The sequence below is a fragment of the Galeopterus variegatus genome, unplaced genomic scaffold (assembly GCF_000696425.1).
Source record: "Galeopterus variegatus unplaced genomic scaffold, G_variegatus-3.0.2 Scaffold1444, whole genome shotgun sequence".
In the NCBI taxonomy this organism is placed as follows: Eukaryota; Metazoa; Chordata; class Mammalia; order Dermoptera; family Cynocephalidae; genus Galeopterus; species Galeopterus variegatus.
In genome coordinates, this window is record NW_007727555.1 from 196,161 (window position 1) to 218,994 (window position 22,834).

The 22,834-nt window shown below is 52.5% G+C and overlaps 1 protein-coding gene across 1 annotated transcript in view; it reads left to right on the plus strand.

Annotated features, from left to right (window-relative positions):
• Positions 1-1,365: 1,365 nt before the first annotated feature.
• The window catches only part of RASA3 (RAS p21 protein activator 3), a 102,127-nt gene continuing 80,658 nt past the window's right edge, over positions 1,366-22,834 (plus strand). The window contains exons 1-2 of the mRNA XM_008577062.1: positions 1,366-1,479; positions 21,772-21,875. Coding sequence (XP_008575284.1) covers positions 1,403-1,479; positions 21,772-21,875 — 181 coding nt within the window. The 5' untranslated portion in view covers positions 1,366-1,402. The remainder of the gene's footprint in view (positions 1,480-21,771; positions 21,876-22,834) is intronic.

Sequence of the window (22,834 nt, forward strand, 5' to 3'; positions counted from 1 at the left end):
CCCCAGCCTCAACAAGAATAAGGTAATTTGGTCCTGAGTGGAACTGGCAGGAGTTGGTGTGTGCCCTGGTGTGTTGTTGGTGTGGTTGGGTACCGGGCCTCTCCCTCTTGTCCTGCATTGTGTCTGATGCCTGTGGACACCCAGTGCCCACGCCTTTAGAATCAAAATGCCTCAGAGACCAGTAAAGTCTCTTGGGAGGTGAAAGTGTGTCTGAGGCTTTTCTCCCACAGAGCACCTGCTGTCTGTGCCCAAAGCATGGCTGTCTCATCCTTGCTTACCCCAGTTTACCCTGCCACTGGTGCCTGCTGTGAGCTTCCAGCAGAGGAAGTGACCTCAGGACAGACCTGGGGCAGTTGAGGAGCTGGGATCTTGCAGGTGTTTTCTGCAGGGCCTGTGGGCACTGGCTCCAAACATGTGTCTCTGTTTTGGGGAGTATCTCTGTGGAGCAAGGGCTTGTGGAAGGGAAGACATAGACCCTATCAAGTCTCTCCTTCTGGACATTTCCTAACTGGCAAATCACTGTGTACCTTAAACAGTTGGAGCTTAAACTATAAACTATAAATCTTGTCAGTGAAAAAGAGTCCTTCTCCTTGACTGTTGCTCTAATTGTGACCTAATACTATGAAATTAAATTCAAAATGAAAGAGACCTGAAGCATGAGTGGACAAGCAAATGTGGCCTGTTCATACAACAGAAGGTGATCGCATCGCAGGGTACAGTGTGGAAGCCACTTGAGGACATTATACTAAGTGAAATAAGCTAGTCACAAAAGGAGAAACACTGCAGGATTCCATCCATATGAGGTCCTGGAGCAGTCAAAGTCATGGAGACGGAACGTAGAAGGGAGGGTCCCAGAGGTGGGGGGGGGGACCTGGAGCTAGTGCTTCATGGGGGCTGAGTGTCAGTGTGGGAGGATGGAAAGTTCTGGAGGTGGATGCTGGTGACGGCTGCATGGTGTGGGTGTGTGCTGCACCACTGGACCATGCACTCAGCAACCGTTAAGATGACAGATTTTATGTTATGTGTATTTCATTTTAAAATAAAGATTTAAAGAAGTTAAAGGGACTGATGTGGGTGAAACAAATAACCCTTAGTCCCCAGGCAGGTTCCTCCTTTCACCATTTGCTGTAGAGGGAGATGTGCATGTTACCTTGCATTTCAGCAGCAGAAATGATGTTTGTGTCAGTGTTTTCCCTTGTGGTAGCAAGAAAACCAAGACTCTAAAGAGCTAGTGAAGGTACTTCAGTAAAAGCGGTGCCTTGCTGTAAAGTCAATCCGTTATTTGGAAATGTGTCTGTAGGTAGTGAGAGGACTGACATTTCCATGCTAAGCTGATGATACATGTTACCTTTTCTTTTCAGGTGAAGCCAAAAACCTTCCCTCTTACCCGGGGCCGAACAAGATGAGGGACTGCTTCTGCACTGTGAACCTGGACCAGGAGGAGGTTTTTAGGACCAAAATTGTGGAAAAGTCACTCTGGTAATGTACTTTGCTGCCTTATTAGATATTGGTACAGTTTTCTCTGGGATGGACCATATCCTGGACACCGCTGTCCCCTTGCCGTGTTTCGTGTTGCTTGTCTCAGTGAGGAGGTGGACTGTTCACGGGGCTCTGGCCTGCAGGGCAGCTAGGGTGTGAGCTTCTGTCCTTGGAGGTGAACTGATGTCCCTGAAAGCTCACTGTGCCCAGGACTCTGGAAGCACGGGGAGCAGCAGTGCACGTGTGTAGCTACTTGTGTGTCTACCTAGACACGTCCGAGTTCCTTGTAATTCGAGATGAACTGGGAAGTGTGCACTGCAGCACGGGAGCACCAGTGAAGGACTTGAGAAGGGATGCATCTGAGAAGCTTTTTCTACCGTCTTCCTTCAAGTGTTTCAAAAGAGGCCTACATAAGATGGGCCTCGAGGTGACTATTAGCTGAGTTAGGAGACCTAGAAAACACTTATTGATATAATCTGGGGAAGAGAGAAGTCAGCCAAGAAACACCAGCACTTCATATGTCTTACATCTGATGTGTAGCATGCATGAATACCTCAGCAAATCGCTCTTCAGGCTTAAGACGCGATGTCTACCCAGTATGTCAAGGGCATGGCTAAGGGGTGCTGTCACAGACATCGGGATGCGGATGAGCTGGGGCACAGGGGCAGGACGGGATGGCACCTCATGGTCGCAGCAGTTCACACAGAGGCTGGGAAGAGGGAAATGAGAAGAGAACTGGGAGTCCGCAGATGTCTTTCTAGAAAGTGTGTCAGCAGGTGGGTGGGAATTAGAGGTTTGGTGTCCGGGGGAAGCATGGAAAGCTGTTCCTGAGTGCGTGGTTTATGATGAAGTGGCTTGAGGATCAAAGGAGACAACTCTGGGCAGACAGCGACTCCACCCTTGGGCTTAGAATTATGGGCTGTGTGGTCTCATCAAAACAGCTACTTTGATTCCGAGAACATTTTTAGCAGACGAATTATATCCTTGCATATTGCTTCTACGCGGGAGCAGACAACACATTCTGATGACTTAATGAATTTAATTTTAGGAAACCATTAAGGCTCTCCTGCCCCAAGAGAGGCTGAAACCATCTCCTTCTCCCCCATCTGCACCGTCCCTGCCAGTGCCACTCCTGTGTGCTGCTCCGAGGCCGGGCGATCACAGTTGTTTGTGCTATTTTAATGCACACTCAGATTCTTTGAAATATTTGTCAAAGAGAACTGCACCTGAGGAATATAATCAGGAGCTGAGTCAGCCTTGAAAGAGCGTCTCTTGGGGCTGATGATGGAGATGACACCAGGGTGGTGGTTTCTACTGAAGAAAAACGGAAAGAAATGTCACTGTGCCTTTCAAAAATCTATTCTCAGCTTCATTTGAGGAAAGTTCTTTCTGCCTCAAACAGCACAATGCTAGAGGCCAGGGACCGTGAGCTGTGGCCCCGCTGGCAGGTCCATGAAGCTGCTAGGCTAGGAGGCGGGGGTCTATTCAGGAACATCTTTTGGGTAAGGCTGAGACACACAGACCCATGTCCTGTTTAGAATCAAAATTAGAAGTTTAGAATTAGAGGTCATGGCTTCTGGCTTGGGTGGCCTAGAAAATGTGCTTCTGGAGCAGGAGGGGACTGAAAGCCATGTGCAGAAACTGAGGCAGCAATGCTGTCCATTCCAGGAGGCCCCTGTGTGCCAACCAGAGTCGGGCGCAGCCCCTAAAGCGCTGTCGTGCAAGGCCACTCACATGGGTACTCAGCACATGCGAAGCCTCCGACTCCTCACGGCCCATTCACTCTTTCCTGACAGAGCCTGTGAATAAGCTTGTTGATTGTTTGTGTATTGCTTTATTCATTAGTTCAATGAATATTTATTAAGAGCTTATCTAATATGCCAGAGAGAGGTGCTATAAGCAGAGGGTTAAAACTGGCTGCAAAGAAAAGCAAATACACCCACACTGCACAGTGCCCCAGCTTAAGAAATGTGGGTGCATTTCTGTTCATGTTGTGGGCCCTGCAAGCTGGCGCCCCCACAAGCACTGCCCCATCCTGGCAGGGCAACGATAAATAAACCCAGCCCACAGAAGAAGTTAGCAAGGAAAATTGCTGTCTCCGCTTGGTGCTGGATATTTGAAACCAAAAATTGGCTCTCTCATGAGTCTGCAGCCTGAATGCACAGCACATCTGTGGTTCAGAGGCCGCAATCCACGCATATGAATTAATGTACTCCTGGATTAGTAGTTTTTCCACATCCATCAAGGCAGTGATGTGCCGGTCAAAAGCAAATCCTGTCATCTCCTTCAATCCAGGTCTCAAAGAATTCCCATATATAAAGTTCCAAAGAACATGAGCCCAGAGGAGACAATATACAAGGTACATGGGGAAGGAAAGCTGCAGGTGCATGGGCCAGTTGCAGCAACAGGCAGCAGAAGCAGAGCCACAGGGCTGGCAGTGCCTGGCACTATTCCACGCAGGTAAAAACCAGAAAGAATGACCGAGCCAGTCTGAAAAAGAGCCAAATAGAATTTTTATGGGCCGGCCCGGTGGCGCACTGCTACAGTGAGCTGCTTGGGAGTGCGGCGGCGCTCCCGCCGAGGGTTCGGATCCCACATACAGACCGGTTCCCGCTCACTGGCTGAGCGAGGTGCGGGCGCAACACTGAGGGTTGCGATCCCATTGCCAGTCCGGTCCGGTACGGGCGCGACACTGAGGGTTGCGATCCATTGCCGGACACGAAAAAAGACAAAAAGGAAAAAAAAAAAAAAGAATTTCTAGAAATGAAAAATACAAGGACTTAAACGAAAAACTCAGTGAATGAATTAATACCTGATTAGACATAGGTGAAGGGAAAATTGAAGATAAATTTGAAATATAGCTCAGAGACAAAGAAATGGAAAATATGAGTGGTTTAATGATGTCTAAACTTGTCTCATGAGAATTCCAAAAAGGGGGGGAAGTGTGGCCATACTGGAAAGTCACAGGAAGAGGCTGGTGAGACTCGACTTGTGTTCCTGCGTGGCCTCAACCACAGGGGACAGGGCCCAGCGGCAGGAGGCCCATCTGGAGGCTTCTGTTATAGCCTAGTCAAGAGAGGGAAGGGCCAGGCTCAGATGGTGGCTGTGCGCATGGGGGGAAACGGAGAAACCCGAGAGACAAAGGTCAGGCGGAGCTGGCTTGTCCCTGCCACCCATGGCAGCTGACACCCACCACACCCCAGAACCCATCTGCTGCTTCCACCCTGGGTCACGGTGCTGACTTCCAGGAGCCGGATCCCCGAGTCTCCCCAGCATGCTCCCTCCAGGGTCAGCGTTACCTTTAAATTTGATCATTCATTTGGCAAAGTCACTGTAGAGAATGAAGAAGCCCTGTCTGCATCTCTGAACTCAGAAGAGCCTGAGGGTGTTCTCAGGCTGTGGATTCACAGCCTGGCAGGTGGTGGGACAGGGCCAGCAACAGCCCACAGCCAGAGCCGGTGCAGGAGCCCCTCGGTCATGCTCTGTGGGCAGCATTGGGGTGAGTGTGGCTCGCCGTTGCCCAGCATTGCCTCTGACTCAGCGAGGAGTGTTCTGCTCTCCCTGTTTTCCTTACCTTTAGTGTGGGGCGCAGATTTAATTTTAAGAATTCACAGTGGACACGTCTGGGAGGATGGGCCCCTTCTCCCTGGCTTGTCCCTTCTGTCCTGCTAGGAAAATTATCTTCCCGATGTTGAGAGTGAGCTTCGTTCACACCCCTAACTTTTTAGAAAATGATTTTTTATCATTCAAATGGTAAGCCATCATTTGCTTACTTAACTACTGAAACTAAAGGCTGTGGAATGGGATTGGCAGGCAAACGGTTTCCCACCCCAGTGCACACGGATCTGTCTGGAGGCGTCCTGCGACCTCCTTGGGAGGGGCCGCCTCCTGCTTCCAGAACAAGGTGACGCCCCCGCCCCAGAAGGAAAGGAAGGCTGAGCCCTGAGGAGCAGTCAGTGCCACACACACAGCAAAGCCAGACATGGCTTAAGGGCTGGGTCAGTCCAGTCATTTCCAAGAATATTCCACAAAGTGTCAGTGTCCTCATGTTTTTTTCATCCTCAGTGGTGATGTTGTCTGCCACTCCACAAAGCCCTGCGTCTGTGAGGACAGCTCCTGCGAGGTTCCTGATCTGAGCCCGCGCCTGGCGAGGCTCTGGGCCTGTCCTCTGGAGAGCTGCCTGCTTCCTTCTCTGGGTTTCACTTGCGTCCGCGTCTGGAGGAGCAGCAACGGGAGAGCAAATGGGAGCGCTGCGTGTGGCCCCTGCGCTCTTGTGTCGCCGGCTCCACCAGGCGGGCGCCTCAGCCCCAGCCCCAGCCCCTTGCACGTGAGCTGAAGGGCTGTCTGTGCAGGAGCTGGTTCTGTGTGGTTAAGTGATAAAGGCAGGGGGCACAGCTGTGTTCTTAGAAGATTCCTGTTGTTAAACAGTCGTCATTGCACCCAAAATGGTCTGGAATATAAGACATAACTGCCAATATGTTCTGCTCTTTTCTTTGTATATGGTTTTCTTTTTCTTTTTCTTTTTACATAAAATAAGAAGTTAATAAAGTAAAAAAGACAACCCTTCTGGACTAATGAGCAGAATCACAGCGTCTTGGTTCTGCCGAGGCAGACGAGCTCTTTCCGAACGGGAGTCTGTTCACGAGGATGTGTTCTGTCCTTGGTTGGGCCACAGGTATGAGAGTTTCTCTCTGCGTACTGAGAGATGTAATTGTTCAGAAAATAGTACTTTTGTGTGGTAGAAATGACTAATCCAAGAAGGATCTCAACACTTCCGAAGTTTTTCAGAAGTTATTTGGGTTAGAACTGAAAGGGACCAGAGGAAGTTGGTGGTTTTGGAGATGGACTGTTCATCTCTCACTTTTATTAAAAACCAGTTGTTGACTTAGAAAACACTGTGAAATTACAAGACTTTACAAGTCACATTTTTTGTCATAACATTTACGTTTTTCTCTAATTTCTCAAGTTAAAGCTTGAAAAAAAATCTGACACAAATGCAGACCACAGTAAGGCCTAGAACATTCCATACCTACTGTAATGGGGGATCCTCTCTCTCGGTCCTGGGGTAACCCAGGTGGGCATCCATCTTCTCTCAGTCCTGGGGTGCTCCAGGACGGGATCCGCCCTCTTCTGGGGTGCTGTAGGTGGGAGTCTGTCTTCTCTCAGTCCTGGGGTGCTCCTGGCGGGAGACTGTTCTGTCTCAGTTTTGGGGTCTTCCAGGTTGTGCTGCTTCTCAATTTTTTTTTTTTCTTTTTTTTTTTTTTTTTTTTAACTTTTTTTTTTTTTTTTTTTTTTAATTTTTATTTTGTCAATATACAATGTATATGATTATTATGGCCCATCACCGACACCTCCCGCCCTCCTCCCTCTCTCCCATCCCCCCCAAGAATGTCCTTTCCGTTTGCTTGTTGTAACAACTTCAAAAAAAAAAGTATGGTTGTTATATCTTCTTCCCCACCCCCCACCCCCAGTTTTTTTTGTGTGTGTTTGTGGGTAAATTAATTTGTTTATTTTTTTAGCTCCCACCAATAAGTGAGAACATGTGGTATTTCTTTTTCTCTGCCTGACTCGTTTCACTCAATATTATTCTGGGACCTCTGTGGGTGGGTTTAGTGTTGGTTTGGAATAGGGCAAGTGAGCCTGCTCCTTCTCTGTGGCGGGCTTTGAGTTTAGAGGTGACCCTCTGTCTGGGGCCCCAGGTTGCCCTTATTTTCCTAAAGAGCCTTGTGTGTGGTCAGGGTCTGCGTGTGTCCATGGAGAAGGTGGTCGGCAGGAGCTGCAGAGTTGGTCATGCCAGAGACTATGGGAGGTGTGTTGGTCATTAGCCTGGACATACCGGGTAGAAGGAGCGCTTCTGAGTGTGCAAGACAAGGCAGGGCAGCCCTGTTCCTGCGGTGGCCAGAGTCCTGGGGACGGCGCCAGTGGCTGGTGCAGGGTCTCTGGGTCTCAGGGGCAACCATGGGCTCATGCTCGGTGAGGGTCTGCGAGTTGTCCTGTGCAGAAGTCAGCCTGCTGTGCTCATGGCTGTTTCCTGCCGATGGCTCTGGTGCGGGACCCAGGCCTCTCTGGTGTGTCCGCCTCCGCCTGGCACCAGACACCTGACCACATTCTGACCTGGCCCCATGTGATCCAGCATCTGTCTCTGCATGCGGGAAGTATCAGGATTCTAGCATCACTTAGGATAGCCCTTATTCAAAGTGGGGTTTCATGGAAAGGGCTTTTGTGGGTCCTCATAATCTTATTCATGTTTGCTGTTTTTGTAGGTGAGTCTGGGGAAGAGGACTTTTCTGGGTAGTGTTATGTAAATCAGATTTTATAAAGTCTTTGTATGTTTTCCATCAAAGCTTTATTGTTTGTGCTCTGTCTTTGCTTCTGATGGAGGCAGGCGGAGAGATGTGAGTGCGCGTGCAGGTGCGCACACCTGCCGAGTGGGGCTCCGCTGTGGAAGAAGACCTCTTCCACACTGGATCAGGTCCTCTCCCATTTGTTTCTCCACTCCCAGTTTCTGGGAGAACGGTGTAGATTTAAGTGTGGACCATTTCCTAGTCTGGGAATGGTCACGTTGGCAGTCTTCTGATGAAGGTGGGCTGACAGTTACCAACATGACGGTCCTGTTTGTCTCAGGAGCCGTTTGGGGCTTGGGGCCTCTTCACAATTTACCATTTCGCTGCCGCCATCTCTCCCGAGGACCGGGTAGATTTGGGGACTCTAGGCTCACCATGGGGTGGGCTGTGGCCCCTGGGGTTCTAATGGCCTGGAGGGTCTTCTCTAGGTCCAGGGCAGACGTGTGGCCGGTCAGAGAGGCCCTGGTCCTTTCTGTACGGCTGACAACCTGCCCTACCCCCCAGCGTCTTGCCTCAGGCCCTTTTTGGCCGAGTGTCCTTCGGTTTCTCTTTGAAGCCCAGGAGCATGCCTGTGTCAGGGTTCTCTCAGCTCCACAGGAAGGCCGCTAACCGCGAGAGTCTGCTTTTATTCCACAGCATGGAGCGCCTCCAGCGTGCAGTGAGTCACCCCAGGCCCTGTAGGGGTGCCTCAGCAGTGTGGTGCCTGCCAGGTCCCTCCCGGTCCCTGGCTGTGGCCAGGATGCTGTGGGAGAGATTGTGGGTCTGCCCACCATGGGGGCTGCGCCAAGGGTCCCTGAGGAGTGGAGGAGACAGGCCTCCCCTGGCCAGACGGTCTCCCTTCCTCCTCATGGGGCTGGGCCGGCTGCGGCCTCCCAGGGCTCCCAGCACCTCTCCCCTGCCCTGGGTCCTCTCTGACAACCCCTCCTGAAACATTTCGGGGGCCACAGGGGCTGCGTCTGGTTGTGGCTCCTCCTAAGTATTTGGGTCACTTGGAGCATCAAGGCTGGGCTGTGGCAGAGCCAGCCGACTTCAGTTTGGACTTGAGGGCTCATGATCTCCCTGTAGGGCGTGCACGGGGCGAGGGGAGAGTGCCAAGGCTCCACATTCTGGGTGCCACAGCCTGGCAGTTACCCTAACTGTAGCGTGGGGAAACTGAGCCTCGGAGAGGTGGGGCTGGTGGCCAGTAGGCCTTAGTGCTAGGATGCAGACCAGGAGATGAGGCTGCGGGTCCAGGTGGAGCAGAATCAGCTCCTGGCTCCTCTCCCACCTGAGCTCTCCCGCTTATGCCTGGTACCTGCTGTGGCCCGGACCTGCCTGCTTGTCCTCACGCCCGGGTCCCCCTTGGGCCCTCTGTGCTCCAGTTGCCAGCGTGCTGGGGTACTGGGCAGCGATGCTCAGGCTGCAGACACAAGGCTGCAGCCGGGAGTTTTGCACTGTCAGTCTGCTCCACCCACCATGTCTTTGGGTTTGGTTTGAAGATTCACAGCTCGTTGCCAGCATTTCGAAATAAACGACCCCACCCGACCTAAACCACAGGGAGGCCCTGCAACCTTCCTGCTGGAGCCTGGAGTGTTGGGCTGTGACTGGCTGGTGACAGTGACATGCAGGTCCCAGGGCAGGGAGCTGCTGCCCACGTTAGGAGAAAATGCCCTGGCCTTGGACTTTCTTCCACCCGGGAGAGGATCAGCCACTGTCCCTCAGGTCCGTCCATCCTGGATCTGTGGGGACCGTGGCTGTGGGCACTGGGCACTTGGCCGGCACTTGCACTTCTTCATCCCGACCTTCCTGGGTCACACAGCAGTTTTCCCTCCGTGGAGTCGCCCCTTCTCTACAGGGCACTGCTGTGGGATGATTCGGGCCATGGCTTGTGAGTGGGGCAGAGCCCAGTGCCAAGGCTAAGACCTGGCAGGAAGTAGCATCTGTCATGAGAGTCGCAGACGCGGGGCTGTGCCACTGGGGGCTTGAGGGAAGGCAGACACAGAACCCAGAAGGAGCCCCAGAGGTCCCCTGTGTCTGAGTACTGGGGGCTCGCACTGTCTGATTCCTCTCTGGAACCATTGGTGAGCTCTCCCTGCCAGGTGTGGCCACAGGCCACGTGGACAGTCAGATGTCGGCAGCACCACGGGCTGGCAGAGCCCAGCAGTCCCCCACTCCCAACTCCTCTATTGGGGACATATGAGTCCAACTTTGTTGTAATGAAATTTTAATCCAGCTTTTAGTTAATGATTTAACTCTGTGAACATTTTGGTAGCTGCCCGCGGAGCCGCTCAGAACACGGCTGGTGTCTTCTGGGGAACTGTTTCCTACCTGCCGGCTCCTGAAGTGGGTCCTGGGTTCCTCCTGGGAGCCACAAATCCATGGCTCCTCAGGCTTTGGAGCACAGAGACGACACACAAGGAGATGTGGATTGGGGCTCCCTGATCTCCGTCACGCGACCTCTGCTGCTGCCCCAAGTCCCTGGCCCCTGCGTTCCCACCCCAGATGCTGGGAATGGATGCAGGCGTTTGCACTGGAGCATGGAGCTGGGGACCCATGCACGTGTACTTTCTCATGACTAATGTTGCGTTCATGCAGCATGAGCAGTGTCGTGTGGGGCAGGGCTGCCCCGAGCAGATGTGGGGACGTGACTGCAGGGCAGCGGGGGCTTCTCTGCAGGTCCAGAGGAGCCCGCCAGCCCACTTCTCTGGGCTCTGGGAGGAGGAGGAGGAATTCCTCTCAGGTGGCTTCCCTTGGGAGGTCAGCTGTTCCCCGAGTGAGGTTTTCTTTGTCCTTGTGAAACTTCACTTGAGTCCCTTCCAGTAACGACTGAGGGAAGGAGAGCTTGTCCCTCAGCCTCGGAGGCAGGTGCTGCTGGCAGCACTCGCTTCCTCGTGACAGACCCTGGCATTTAAGGCAAGCCGGTCCTTTCAGGCCCGGGTTTCCTTTATTTGGAAAGAGGGCTCTGGACCCCTGTGGCAGCGCATGGCCCTGGGCAGGGCATTCCTCTTGTGAGACAGAGCCAGCCTGGCGGGAAGGGCAGGGAGGCCCACGGTGCAGGCCCTTCAAGTGTGTCAGAGAGAGGGGCTGTCCAGCACAGGCCATGAGGGGCAGGGCAGCCCTGGCCTCCCGTTCACCCAGTTCCCTATTTCCTTAGAAAACGCGCTTTAAACTCTGCTGTGCAGGGAGGTCACAGTGCAGACTCTCCTGCTGATGGGCGGAGGACAGGCCGTCCAGACCCGGGGACATGGGACTGTGGCGGACCCGGCCACACCGGAGCCTGGGCAGAGGGAAGCAACCCCTCCAGCCTGTCCAGTCCTCTGTGCTGAGGAGGGGGGGATCTGTGGACAGCGTGGGGTGACTTTTGTGTGCCTCAACCCCATCACCTCCAGTGACTGTGCTGTGGCCACGTCTTGCTGGTCCCTGCCTGTGGCTCCTGCACAAGGCTGGGGCATCAGCCATTTTACCTGAGAAGGGACGTGGCTGAGGCCGAGGGACATCAGGGGGAGGTGCTCTGGTGGCGCTCACATCGGGATTGGTGGATCACGCGCCCATACTTGCCCACTGATGACAGAGTCGTTAATAAATTTGTGGTGTTTTTAGTTTAAAAAGGTATTCCTTATATGTTGTGAATTGGGTATTTGGCTTTTAATTTGCAGCACAAATTGGAAAGATCCCAGTGGGTTAATATCCTGAGCATGAAAAGAATATGGAAAAACGGGCGTTCTAATAGAAAATGGGCCAAGGGCATTTCAAGAGAAAATTAAACTTAAAAATGCTCATAAACATATAATAGACATTCAACCTCACCAATAATTGAAGATTTCAAATTAAAGCAGATTTTGTTTTTGCCATCAGTCTATCGAAGTTTGGAAACAGTAATAAGGCACAGTGTGGTGGGGGTGTACATTGGTCCAGACTTTCTGGAGGGTTCTGTGACTTTCCCTTCCAACAGCCTTGGCACAGCGGGTGTTTTCTGCCTGGTAGTTCCACTGGTAGGGACTTATTCCACAGGAGTAATCAGAGAACGGTGCAGATGTCCACACACCAGCGTGTTGTCCTGGTGTTGTCCTGGCTGTGCAGAACTCGGACCGAGCGGCTGTGCTTGTCCTCACCCAGGCTCCGATGTCCACGAGCTCATGTGGAAAGGGGGTCATGGCATGGTGTGAAAGGATAAGCTGACTATATGTTAGAATACAGTACAATATAATCCCACTTTTATTTAAAAATAGACATATATCTGTATCTGTTTCTATTTTATGTCTGTATATAATAGAAATTGCTATATGTATCTGTATATCTTTAGAGTAAAAACATTGTAGGAGGATATATTCTAGAATGTTAATTCTAGGTTTCACTTTCTGACATCTTTATGTATTTCAAAATTTTGGATTTTAAAAATAGCTTTGCAGAGGTATAATTCATACACTGTACAATTCACTCATTTCAGAGGTACAGTTCAGTGGTGTCTTAGTCCATCTTGTGTTGCTCTAACGGAATACCTGAGACTGGGTAATTTATAGAGGAAAAAAGTATTTTTCACAGTTCTGGGGGCTGAGAAGTCCAAAGTTGCAGGGTCACATCTGGGGGCTTTTGGTGAAGTCCCCATGCCGCGTCACAACGTGGCAGGGAACCAGGAAGGGAAGTGGGCAGGTGGGGAGGGACCAGACACGAGAGGCAGCCTGCTCCCACGAGAACTCATCCAGCCCACAGAGAAGAACTCCCACTCCTGAGAGACGGTGTTGATTGATCTCTTCATGAGGCAGGTCCTGGGAGCCTCTGAAAGGCTTCCCCCAACACCGTCACAGTGGGGACCACACCTCCACATGAGTTTTGGTGGGGAAAAACCATACTCAAACCACAGCAAATGCTTCTTAGTACATTCAGAGAGTTTTAAAATTGATTCAGAATCAATTTTAGAACATCTTCATATCCTCAAAAAGGAACCCACGCCCTGTAACTATGGCCATTTCCTGCCAACGGCCTCCTCCCTGCCCCAGGCAACCTCTAATGCACCGTCTATGGGTTTGTCTATTCTGGGCATTTCATATAAATGGAGTCATACAAAATGTGCCCTTTTGTGTCTGGCTTCTTGCACTTAACGTGATCTTTTCAAGGTTCACGCACATCCTAGCATGTGTCAGAGCTTTGTTCCTTTGTTGGATATACCACAATTGATACATTCATCAGTTGTTGGATATTTGGGTTGTTTCTGCTTTTTGTCTACTATGGATGATGCTGTGAGCATGCATGTGTAAGTTTTCGTGTGGACACACGTATTCATCTGTGTTGAGAATGTACCTAGGAGTGGAATTGCTGGGCCATACAGTAGCTCTGTGTCTGACATCTGGAGGCACAGCTGCACCGTTTTATATTCCCAAGAGCAGTGTATCAGATTAGGATTCCTCCACATCCTCACCTACGCTTGTTATTATCTGTCTTTTTTATTATAGCCAACTTAGTGGGTCTAATTTTGTTTTCACAATATAAGCCCCCCCAGTAGATTTTCACTCTTAAAAAAAAATCAATTTCTTGTCTTTAGTTAAAATGAGAGGAAGTATTGTTTCCCATGAGTGTGTCCTTTTTTTTTTTAAAGCAAACAAAATTCAGATTGCAAAGGAGTAGAAACACAGGGAATTTCTAAAAATCTGCACATAAATCTAAGTATGGATCAATTTACTATGAAAAATAATGTCTTCCTGGGGTGTACTTGTATGTGCTGACTGTGGGGAAACAGATGAGGCACAGCTGACCCCCAAGACGTGGTGCAAAAAAATACCTCTGGTTTGCAGCCATAAGAGTAAAAACAGTTCCACGTGGAGACCTAAACCCCACAGAGCCCATGTCAAGGTGGGGGCCAGGCTGTGGGTGGGTGCTGGTGAGGACAGCAGAGTTGGGGTTGGTATGGTTGCCGTTCCTGTGGCATTTCTAGAAATACTAGCCACTGGAAAAACAAAAAAAATGCAGATGAGTTTAGATGAGTGATTTCCATGCCTTGGCAAGCAGATTCGGTTTCTGTGCAGTGGACGGTGCATCCAAGCTCTGTGTGCAGGCAGTGGGGGGGCAGTGGCTGGACTGGCCTGTCCTCCCTGTGACCGCCCACCCCTTTCTCCCCACACCCTGGGCTTGGGGATGGTGTGCGCGCTGCCTCCCCTCCAGGCATCTAGAGTTGAGCTGATTGTTACGGTGCAGCCAGCCTCTCCAGCTATTTCTCAGGCCCTGTGCCGAGTTCAGATGCTCCGTGTTCCTGAACTGCAGCCCCTCTCGTGCCTGGAGTGGTTTTCCAGCTTGCTTCCTTGTCTTGCATCTCATCCCACTACGAACAGGGAGGGGCTGGCTCCTGTTCTGGTCCTTCTGTACCAAGTCACCTGTGGGCATCTTGTTCCTCTGGCTCCCGACGGTCTTGGCCCTGCTAGGACTAAATGTCCACGGGTCCTGTGTGGACCCCACGCCTTGTGCGGCCCACTGTTCTCCAGAGCTGCCTCATGGCACCGTGTCTACAGGAAAACTCATCCTGTTAATGGCTTAAGTGATCCTTAGGTTCCTGGTCTGCCACACCAGGTCCTGGGCTCTCTTGCAGCTGACCCGTGCTCACAGAGGTGATGGTGCTCCGTCCTGTGTGCACACAGCCCACCTTTCTGCTGGCCAGCACCTGAGCCTGTGGACCTGTGTCCCCTTGGCCAGTGTGTTGAAATGTATGCCCTCCACCCCCCGGCCTTGGCTGCCCCCGACCCTGTGCTCTGTCCAGCCCCTCGGCCTCCCCGTTTCTTCGTCCTGACACACACAAGCCCTGTAGCCCCAGGGCCTTTGTACCTGCCATTGGCTCTACCTGGAGTGAGGCTTCCCAGCACCTGTCCCAGAAAATGGTGCTGCCCCTCCTGTCCCCGCACCTTCTGTCCTCTGATATACTGTGACTTCATCTGCTTGTGGTCTCTCCCCTCCCAGAGCATGAGCTCCATGGCCAGGGCCTTTCCTCCTCATGCTCTGCTGTTCCCAGCGTGTAGAACAGAGACTAGCAGCCTGAATATTTATTCACGGGAGGATGAGCCTTCAGCCTGTCTGTAGTTTCTGGGTCCACTGAGTCAGGCCAGCAGGGCTGCTTAAAAGTGTCAAAGGGCAGTAGTCAGTTTGGCCTTCTGGGAGGTGTGTGTCCAGCTGTGCACATCTGGGAACCAGCCCCCACCACTCAGAGCGCATGTCCTGGGGGTCAGAGATCAGAGAGCTGCACAGGGAGAGGACCGTGTCCTGCGAGGCTGAGGGGCAGCCCTTACAGACTCAGCTTCTGACCAGGTCACCTGGGACTCTGGACTTTCTCTGGAAGTTTTCCTCTTTGGTTTCATTGCCCGTCCCCTGGGGCAGGGCCTGTGTGGATATTTGCATTCTCCTTGGATGGGCTTCTGTGATTTAAGTCTCTAAAACTTACATTTACCTGTTTCCAAAGCCATCCAGTGGGGACCAGACATCCCATGGCCTGTGTGGGTCTCACCCGGGCTGAATTGGATGGGGAGGTGCAACTCATCACGGGCGCCTCGGGTTCCGGCTCCTCCAGGACTGCATTGTCCAGGCGAAGGCATGTAAAAGGGCCTAGGGAAGTTATCAGTAAAGGGTCTTGGCCATGGAAGGATTTTTGATTCCATTGCGACATATGTTCCAGAGAACTCTGGGCTGGGGAAACATGTATCCATGCCCCCCAAGGGGCAGGACCATCTGTTTCTGCAGCTGCTGATTTGCAGACCCCACCCAGCTGCAGGGGCCTGAGCCTGTGGGCTCTGATGGGTACAGTCCTCTGTACCCTCAGATAGTCCTTGGAGTTGGGGCCAGTGAGCAAGGGCCTGGGCGCTGGTCTGGATGTGGATGGCCTTGCTGGAGAGTGAAGGAGGCGGAGTTGGGTCTGGACCTCACATGGATACAGTCCCTGGGCTCCAGGACTAGCGTGGGCCAATAGAACTTTCTGCAAAACTGGAAACGGTTCCTTTCTGTTCTGTCCAGTACGGTGGTCACTAGTCACAGGTGGCTCTTGAGCAACCGAGGAACTAACTGAATTCTACACATGATTTATATCTGATCACTTCAGACATCAATAGCTGCATGTGGCTTGTGGTCGCCAGGTTGCGAAGCACAGCTTGGGCAATGGACAGAGGACAGTGGATGGGACGTCTGGCTCATGGAAGGATCGTCCAGTGGGTGAGCTGTGCGTCCTGGCCAGTTTGTTTTCCTGTTAAGAGTGTTGACGGTAATGATGTCAGAACAACAGTTCATTTAGCATGGGCTGAGGACCCGAGTTGCCTTGACGACACTTGCAGCAGCCCTATGGGCCAACCTGGAGCTGACTGACTGCCCGGACCCTCACTCCCTCACACACCATCTACATGGCCAGGCAGGGGCTCGAGCTCTGGTTCTTCTGACCTTGGTGCTAAACTCAATGAACAAGCAAGCGAGGAGAGAGAGTGAGAAAATGCCCACCCCTGGGTGTCGCTGTTCACCCCCCGCTGACCTCCAGGACCCTCTCCCAGGGTCTCGGCCATTAGAAGCACGCATGCTTCTGCACAGCATTAGCCTCTGATTTTAGAGCCCTGGCTTCTGGGCCCTCAGGAAGGGGGTCCCTGGTGCCCAGCTGAGCCTCTGTGCCCCAGGGAAGCCGGTTGCTGGGTACCCCTCGGGCTGATACCCCCTGCCCCCGGTCAGAGGCTCTTCCAGATTCTGGATGTGGTCAGTGGGAGGCTTTATGGATTTTAGTCCTAGGTTCATTCTCAGATTTTTAATTGTCCCAGAAAGATGGGGAATTGCCCCCGGCAACTTCCCTGAGTTTTCTTTTGGGGTGTCTCGCATTCTTCAAGAGTTTCTTCAGGCCTCCCTGGCGAGGGTGAGGTGGACCTCAGGTTTTGGGAAGGCTGTCTCTGTGCAGAGTCCTGCCGGGGAGAGGGTTCCTGTCTCCAGAGGCCTGACCCTCCCCCAAATCGCCCGTCTTAGTCCTTACAAAGAAATCACAGGTCTAAAAAGCTGAATGAGCCATGGATTTGAGAGTATAGATCTGTGTCTGTCACGCCTTCCTTGAGACCCTCCTGTGCTGCCCAGTAACATGAGCACAACTCCCCCTCCCAATTGCCCTGCTGGCTCCTCCTGCCATAGGGGGCTCCTCAGCCTCAGCTCCCGAGTTCCCTCCCATCCTCTGTGCAAATCACGCAGGCGCCGCCGCTCGCAGACCCTCTAAGATGGGAAACCCGTGTGTCTTTCTTGTTGTGTGAAACGGTTTCCTGTGTCTGATCACTCTTCTCTCTGTCAGTAGCTGCTCAATATATTGAGAGATTTGAGATGACTTTTCTCCTGAGAGATTTGAGATGACTTACAGGAAGTAAAGTAGTGAAGTGCACATTTAAAAAGTTACACGAAATAAGGAGAGAAAACATTGAAATAGGTAATGGGAAAGGCTGGAAAAAACCATATCAGATGCAAGACAAAATGCCGACCCGTCTCCTATGTTTGAGTCTCGGTTCTGGCTCCAGGCTTCTCAGTGCATAGTGCAGAAACGGAAAGATGATTGACCGTGAAGCCCCATTCTCCAGGAGGAGGCAAAGACCAGGGATGCCGAGACTGAAGCTCTTCTAAGCACCAGGTTCTAAAAAGAGCCCCCAGGGATCCTGACTGTGAATGCAGGACGCGAGTCTTGAAGCTGGTTCTCAGGAGGTTCTTCCGGGCGGAGGCTGCAAGTGGAGCGTCTCCTCCCCAAAGGTAGGCCTGGCCAGGCCTGGCAGCCACGGTGAGGTTGAGTCTTGAAGCTGGTTCTCAGGAGGTTCTTCCGGGCGGAGGTTGCAAGTGGAGCGTCTCCTCCCCAAAGGTAGGCCTGGCCAGGCCTGGCAGCCACGGTGAGGTGTGGCATCCCCAGCACCGCCCGGCCAAGGGCCCCACACCAGTCACTGCCCTCGTGGGACTCCGCTCAGCCGTGGGTCACTCGGCAGTGGCTGCTGGCTGGACGTGTGGTAGGATCCAGCGAGCTTTCAGGGGATGCTGACACCCTTTGATGGAAACTGAGGTACCTAAAATAGATAAATAAATGAGAAACCTGTTCAATAAAAAGGAAGAGATAGAAATAGCAGAAGCTGTAAGACCATCACAGATGACTGGACGGGTTATTTCTAAATTTAAAAGCAGTTTATAGCAGTAGAGCTTGTCCTAAACCATAATAGGAATCCTGGGACCCATTCAGTCCACAGGTGTTTGAGCGTCTCATCCCAGGAGCTGAGAGGCAGCTGACCCGCCCCATGGTGTGTCCGAGACTGTCCCAGGAGCCCCCGTGGTCCCAGCAAGCATGTGGTTGGTTACCTGCCAGTGTGGGAGAACTGTGGTGAGGGTCTGGGCACATCCACGTCCCATGGGTGACCTGCATTCCCCTCCAGGGCTGAATGCAGGGAGTTCGCTGTGTGTGTGTGTGGGGGGGGCGCCGCAAAGCCACTGCCTGCATCAGACGCTGTGTCTGGCTGTCTGTCAGGGAGGTGGGCAGGAGCAGCAGGACTCTGACCACACAGGTGTCCCATGGCTGTCCTCAGAGCCCTCGCCAGAAGAGATGAAGCAGAGCTGAATGGCGCAGAAAGGATGCTGACGCAGGGGTTGGGAGCCCGTGCCCGGGCCACCCTGGAGGGGCACGTGGCCAGCCGTGGCGGCTGCTTGTCAGCAGCTGCCTTCTGACGGAGGCGGGAAGCCAAGCTGAGCAGAGGCTCACATCCCACTTACCCCACTTCTGCCCCCATCCGTGACCCTGGGCTGGCACCTAACCTTTTGGTGCCTCAGTTTCCCTCCCTGTAGATTGGGGGGTGATGATGTGTTGTGAGGGTTAAATGCTGTGTGTGCTGTGTGCTTCTGCCATCGTCATTCCCAACACCTCACCACGCGTTGTCCACGCATTGTCCTCGTGGTTAAGCCTAATCCCAGTCCCTCCCCGGCTGTTGCCCCGGGTGAGGCAGGTAGATCCATGTTGTGGGTCCTGCATTTGCCAGTGGGGAGGGGGCTCTGCAAGGGAGATGGCACCAGGATGCCTCAGTGAACGTGTAACCAGGCGCGCCTCGAGGGCTGTGGGGCTCTGGAGCCATCGCTGCTCAGGGCAGATCAGCCTTTGGGGCGCCGTGGGCCACGGAGGCTGGGCTGGCCCTGTTCATGTGAGTACAGCTCACTGGCTGCTGTTGTTCAGAAGTCTGAACGTAATGAAGGTCCGACTTCCCTCTTTTGGTGTCAGATTCGAGTTAAGGCCCACAGCTGCTTTTGTGTTCCTCCTGGACTCCTCGTCTGGGTGGTGACCATAGGTGTCCTGGACGTGGCATGGTTGCCGTGGCTGAGGGCCCTCATTGTGGTGCTGGGGGAGGCTGCGGGACCTCTCCTAGAGCCTCTGCCCGGGAGACGGCTCATGGGGACTTTAGCACCAGGACCCGGGGTGGATCCCGCTGGGGCCAGCACATTCAAGCACCACAGCTTTGTAAATTGCCTCCGCTGGTTCCCCTGGAGGTTGGCACATGAATACAGAGAAGATTTTTCACGGTTTAAAAAGCTATAACTAAGTATTAATTTGAGCCCTTGTTTAAGGGGTTTAAAGGTGGATGGTGGCTTTTCCTGTGTGTTGGGATGGTGCCTGAGGAGCACAGCTTTCTCAAGGGTCACCAGTGCTTCAGGCTCTGGCCGGAGTGCGCATGGGCCTGAACATGGAGGACGTGTGTCCTGTGTTTCTACACAGCAGGCGGGGGAGACAGACAGGCCTTGCTCCATGTTACAAAAGTGCTGCACCACGAGGGGTGTGTGCACAGCTGCTTGCACCTTTGCATGTGTGTGGGCACACAGGCACATGCACATGCACACACACCCACATGTGCCCACAGGCAGAGGCACATCCATAGTCACACCCACGGGCACAGGCACGCCCGTGTGCACATGCACCCAAGGGCACACACATGCCCATGTGCACACGTGCCCACAGCCCACGAGCATACACACATGCACACGCACAGGGACACACAAAGCACTCACGCCCACGTGCACTGTGACCCTCTTACTCTCTGGGTTTCTTTCCTCTGGAGCTTCCGAGGGTTTTCCTGTGGGTTGTGCCATTGGCCTTCACATGTGTGTGAGGCTCCTACAGAGGATAATTAGGGACTGAGAGAGGAAGCATCTCATGTGGGGAGTGGGCTGCAGAGCTGTAGCTAACCCCAGGCTAGCCCAGGGCATCGCTATCCTGTCGGGCCTGTTGGCATCAGGGACTGATAGTGACCAGATGGAACCGCGTACTTGCAGGAAAATTGGAGGAAGATTCATCCCAGTGAAAAGGCCAAATGAGAAAATGTTTAAAGTAATTGAAATTCTATTAAGCATTTGTTAGACTAGGAAACTATTAGTGATGGAAGTCTGCCAGCATTCTGCTTTTATTGAAAGATAAAATGATGGTTTTTGTTGTATTTAGGTGGATACTTCTCTGTATCCAAAATGCTCAAACAATTTAAGCAGACAAGTGAAAGTTGTCTGAAGAGGGAGAGGTGGGTTTCATCTGGTCTCCCAGACTCTCCTTTCTAGAGCCAGGGTGGGCTGGCAACGCTGTCTGGGGTCGTGTCAAAGCGCTATCAATATGTCCTGGTTCAGTTTGCATTTCCTTGGAGGCTGGTGACGTTGAGCATTTTTCCACATGCCTGTTGGCTGTCGGTCTTCTTTGGAGATGTATCTGTTCAAGTGTTTTGCCTTTTTTTTTATTGAATTATTTGTCATCTTATTATTGAATCCCAAGAGTTCTTTCTCGTAATGGATACACGTCCTTTATCAGATAACTGATTTGCAAATATTTTTCCCAGGCTGTCTTTTCACTTTCTCCATGGAGTCTCTTAAAGCATAAACGCTTTTAATGTTTTTAATTTTGGTGAAGTCTGATTTATCTTTTTTTTTTCTTTTAGCAGTTGTGCTGTTGGCATCATGTCTAGGAAAGCGTTACCACCTCCAGGCTGCAGATGTGTTCCTGTGTTTTCCTCTGTGAGGTTTATAGCTTTAGTTCTTGCATCAGGTGTGTGGTAGAGGCGGGTCTGCAGTCATCTTTGGCACATAGACGCATGTTGGCCTCAGCTCCATTTACCTTCCTGCTGCTTTCTAACAAAACATGACATGTGCCGTTTCAGTTCTTACTTGAACAATTTAAATGTTTCATAGTTTGGACCTTAGCCATAAAGCTTCCTGAAGATGGAATTGTTTCAGTTTTGAGTCATTTGTAGGTGTGCATGTACTGAAGTAATTGCTCAATTTCCTAAACGCTGGTCAGGTCCAGGTGGTGTCACTTTTGGTGTAATGAACTCCGTTTTCTAACTCCAGCCTGTGCCCAACCAGAACAATGGGGAGGTTTATTTAAGGACAAAGCCCACTGGCTTGCTGCCCCTCGTTAGAGTTTGCAGTTTATTTTCAGTCTCAACCTGTGGTCCTGCTGCATCTGCAGGTGCCTCAGGCGTGAGCAGGTCCCTGTGGAGGGTCGGCTGTGGTGGGGGCTGCTGTCCCATGAGGAGCCAGGATGGCCATTCAGGTGGGATTTCGCACCAGCTCTCTGGAGGAAAAGGAGCCATGTGTGGAACTGGAACACTGTGTCTCACTTTTAAGGCATAAAGTGAGCGCTGCCACCCCCTCCCCCAAACCAGTTACCTTCAAAGCATCTCACAGTCTGGAATATTTGTGCTACCCTTGGACACGTGCAGCAGATATCTTCTTGCTCATGGCCACAGTCTGTGTTAAATGTCAGCTAAGCCATGTTCCCAGTTCATTTGCTTATCATGACAAGCCTTTGAGATGAGGCCCGGTTCCACGAGGGTCCTTTGCAGTCCAGACTGTGACTGCGTGTCTCAGAGGTAGAGCACAGTGCAGGGTTTCCATGGAACATTGAAAGACGCAGTCGTAGGCATGTGCCTGGAGGGTGCTCGCGCTGCCGCCTGGGTTCTAACCATGAGCATTTTGTTTGTTTCTCCAGCCCCTTTTATGGAGAAGACTTTTACTGTGAAATTCCCCGGAGTTTTCGTCACCTGTCATTTTACATTTTCGATAGAGATGTTTTCCGGAGGGATTCCATCATAGGTAGGTACTAGATGAATGTTTTCTTCACTTTGCCTTTCCTCTGAGCTGGGCCTCATTCTGGCAGGAGTGGGAGTGTGTTCTGAGTCAGGGGTGTTAGTGCGTGTGGTCTGGAGCCTTCCCAGGCGTCCTGTGTGGGCACAGCAGCCTTGGAGTCGGCATTCTTGCCGTGGAAGAGCCCTGGGTGCTCACTGGCCCCGCATCTATGGCTCCTGTGTCTTTCCACCTTGGTGGCTTCCCTAGTCCCTAACAGTATGCGGAAGAGCCTCACACCCAGAGCTCACATCAATGGGTCCGGACACGCGGGGTGGAGGCTTCTGAGCCAGGGTGTAGTGTCCCCCTAAGTGTCCCCAGAGGACTCCCACAGGCTCCTCCGGGGCCTGTCTGCAGGGGGCACTTTGGGTGAGCAGCATGGCCCCTCCTCTTCACCTCCTCTGGGGGCCCCGTCCCTGACCCCCGTCTCTCCTCTGCGGTATGGACAGGGAAGGGCTGGCTGGGGACTGTGGGCGGGGGGCGGTGGCTGGTGAGAGGGTTGGGACCAGAGTCCAGCTTCCCCTCTGGTTTTAAGAAAGATGGTTGTATGAGAAGAGGCAGAGGTGCCTCGTGGGGTGCGGGGCCCCAGGATGGTTCCGGCCCCCACTGCAGAGCCGGCCTTAGGTAATGGGCTGGAGGCATTTGTCTGTGAACACACCCAGGACCCACAGTGGGAGGACCTCACTCCTCAGGCGTCACAGACTTGAGACAGGAGGACGCTGGATGCATCAGGACGACCCCCGGCTGCTGCTCCCCAGAAGAGGAGGGGGAGGGGAAGAGATGGGGAAGCTGGTGGGACCCAGAAGGGAGAGGGATGGAGCCACCGCCCAGGAGGACCACACCCCAGTGACACAGGGGCCCTGTGCACGAGAGGAAGGAGAAGGGGATGTGAGAGCTCCTCGCACCCCCTCCCCCTCCCCCCTCCCCCT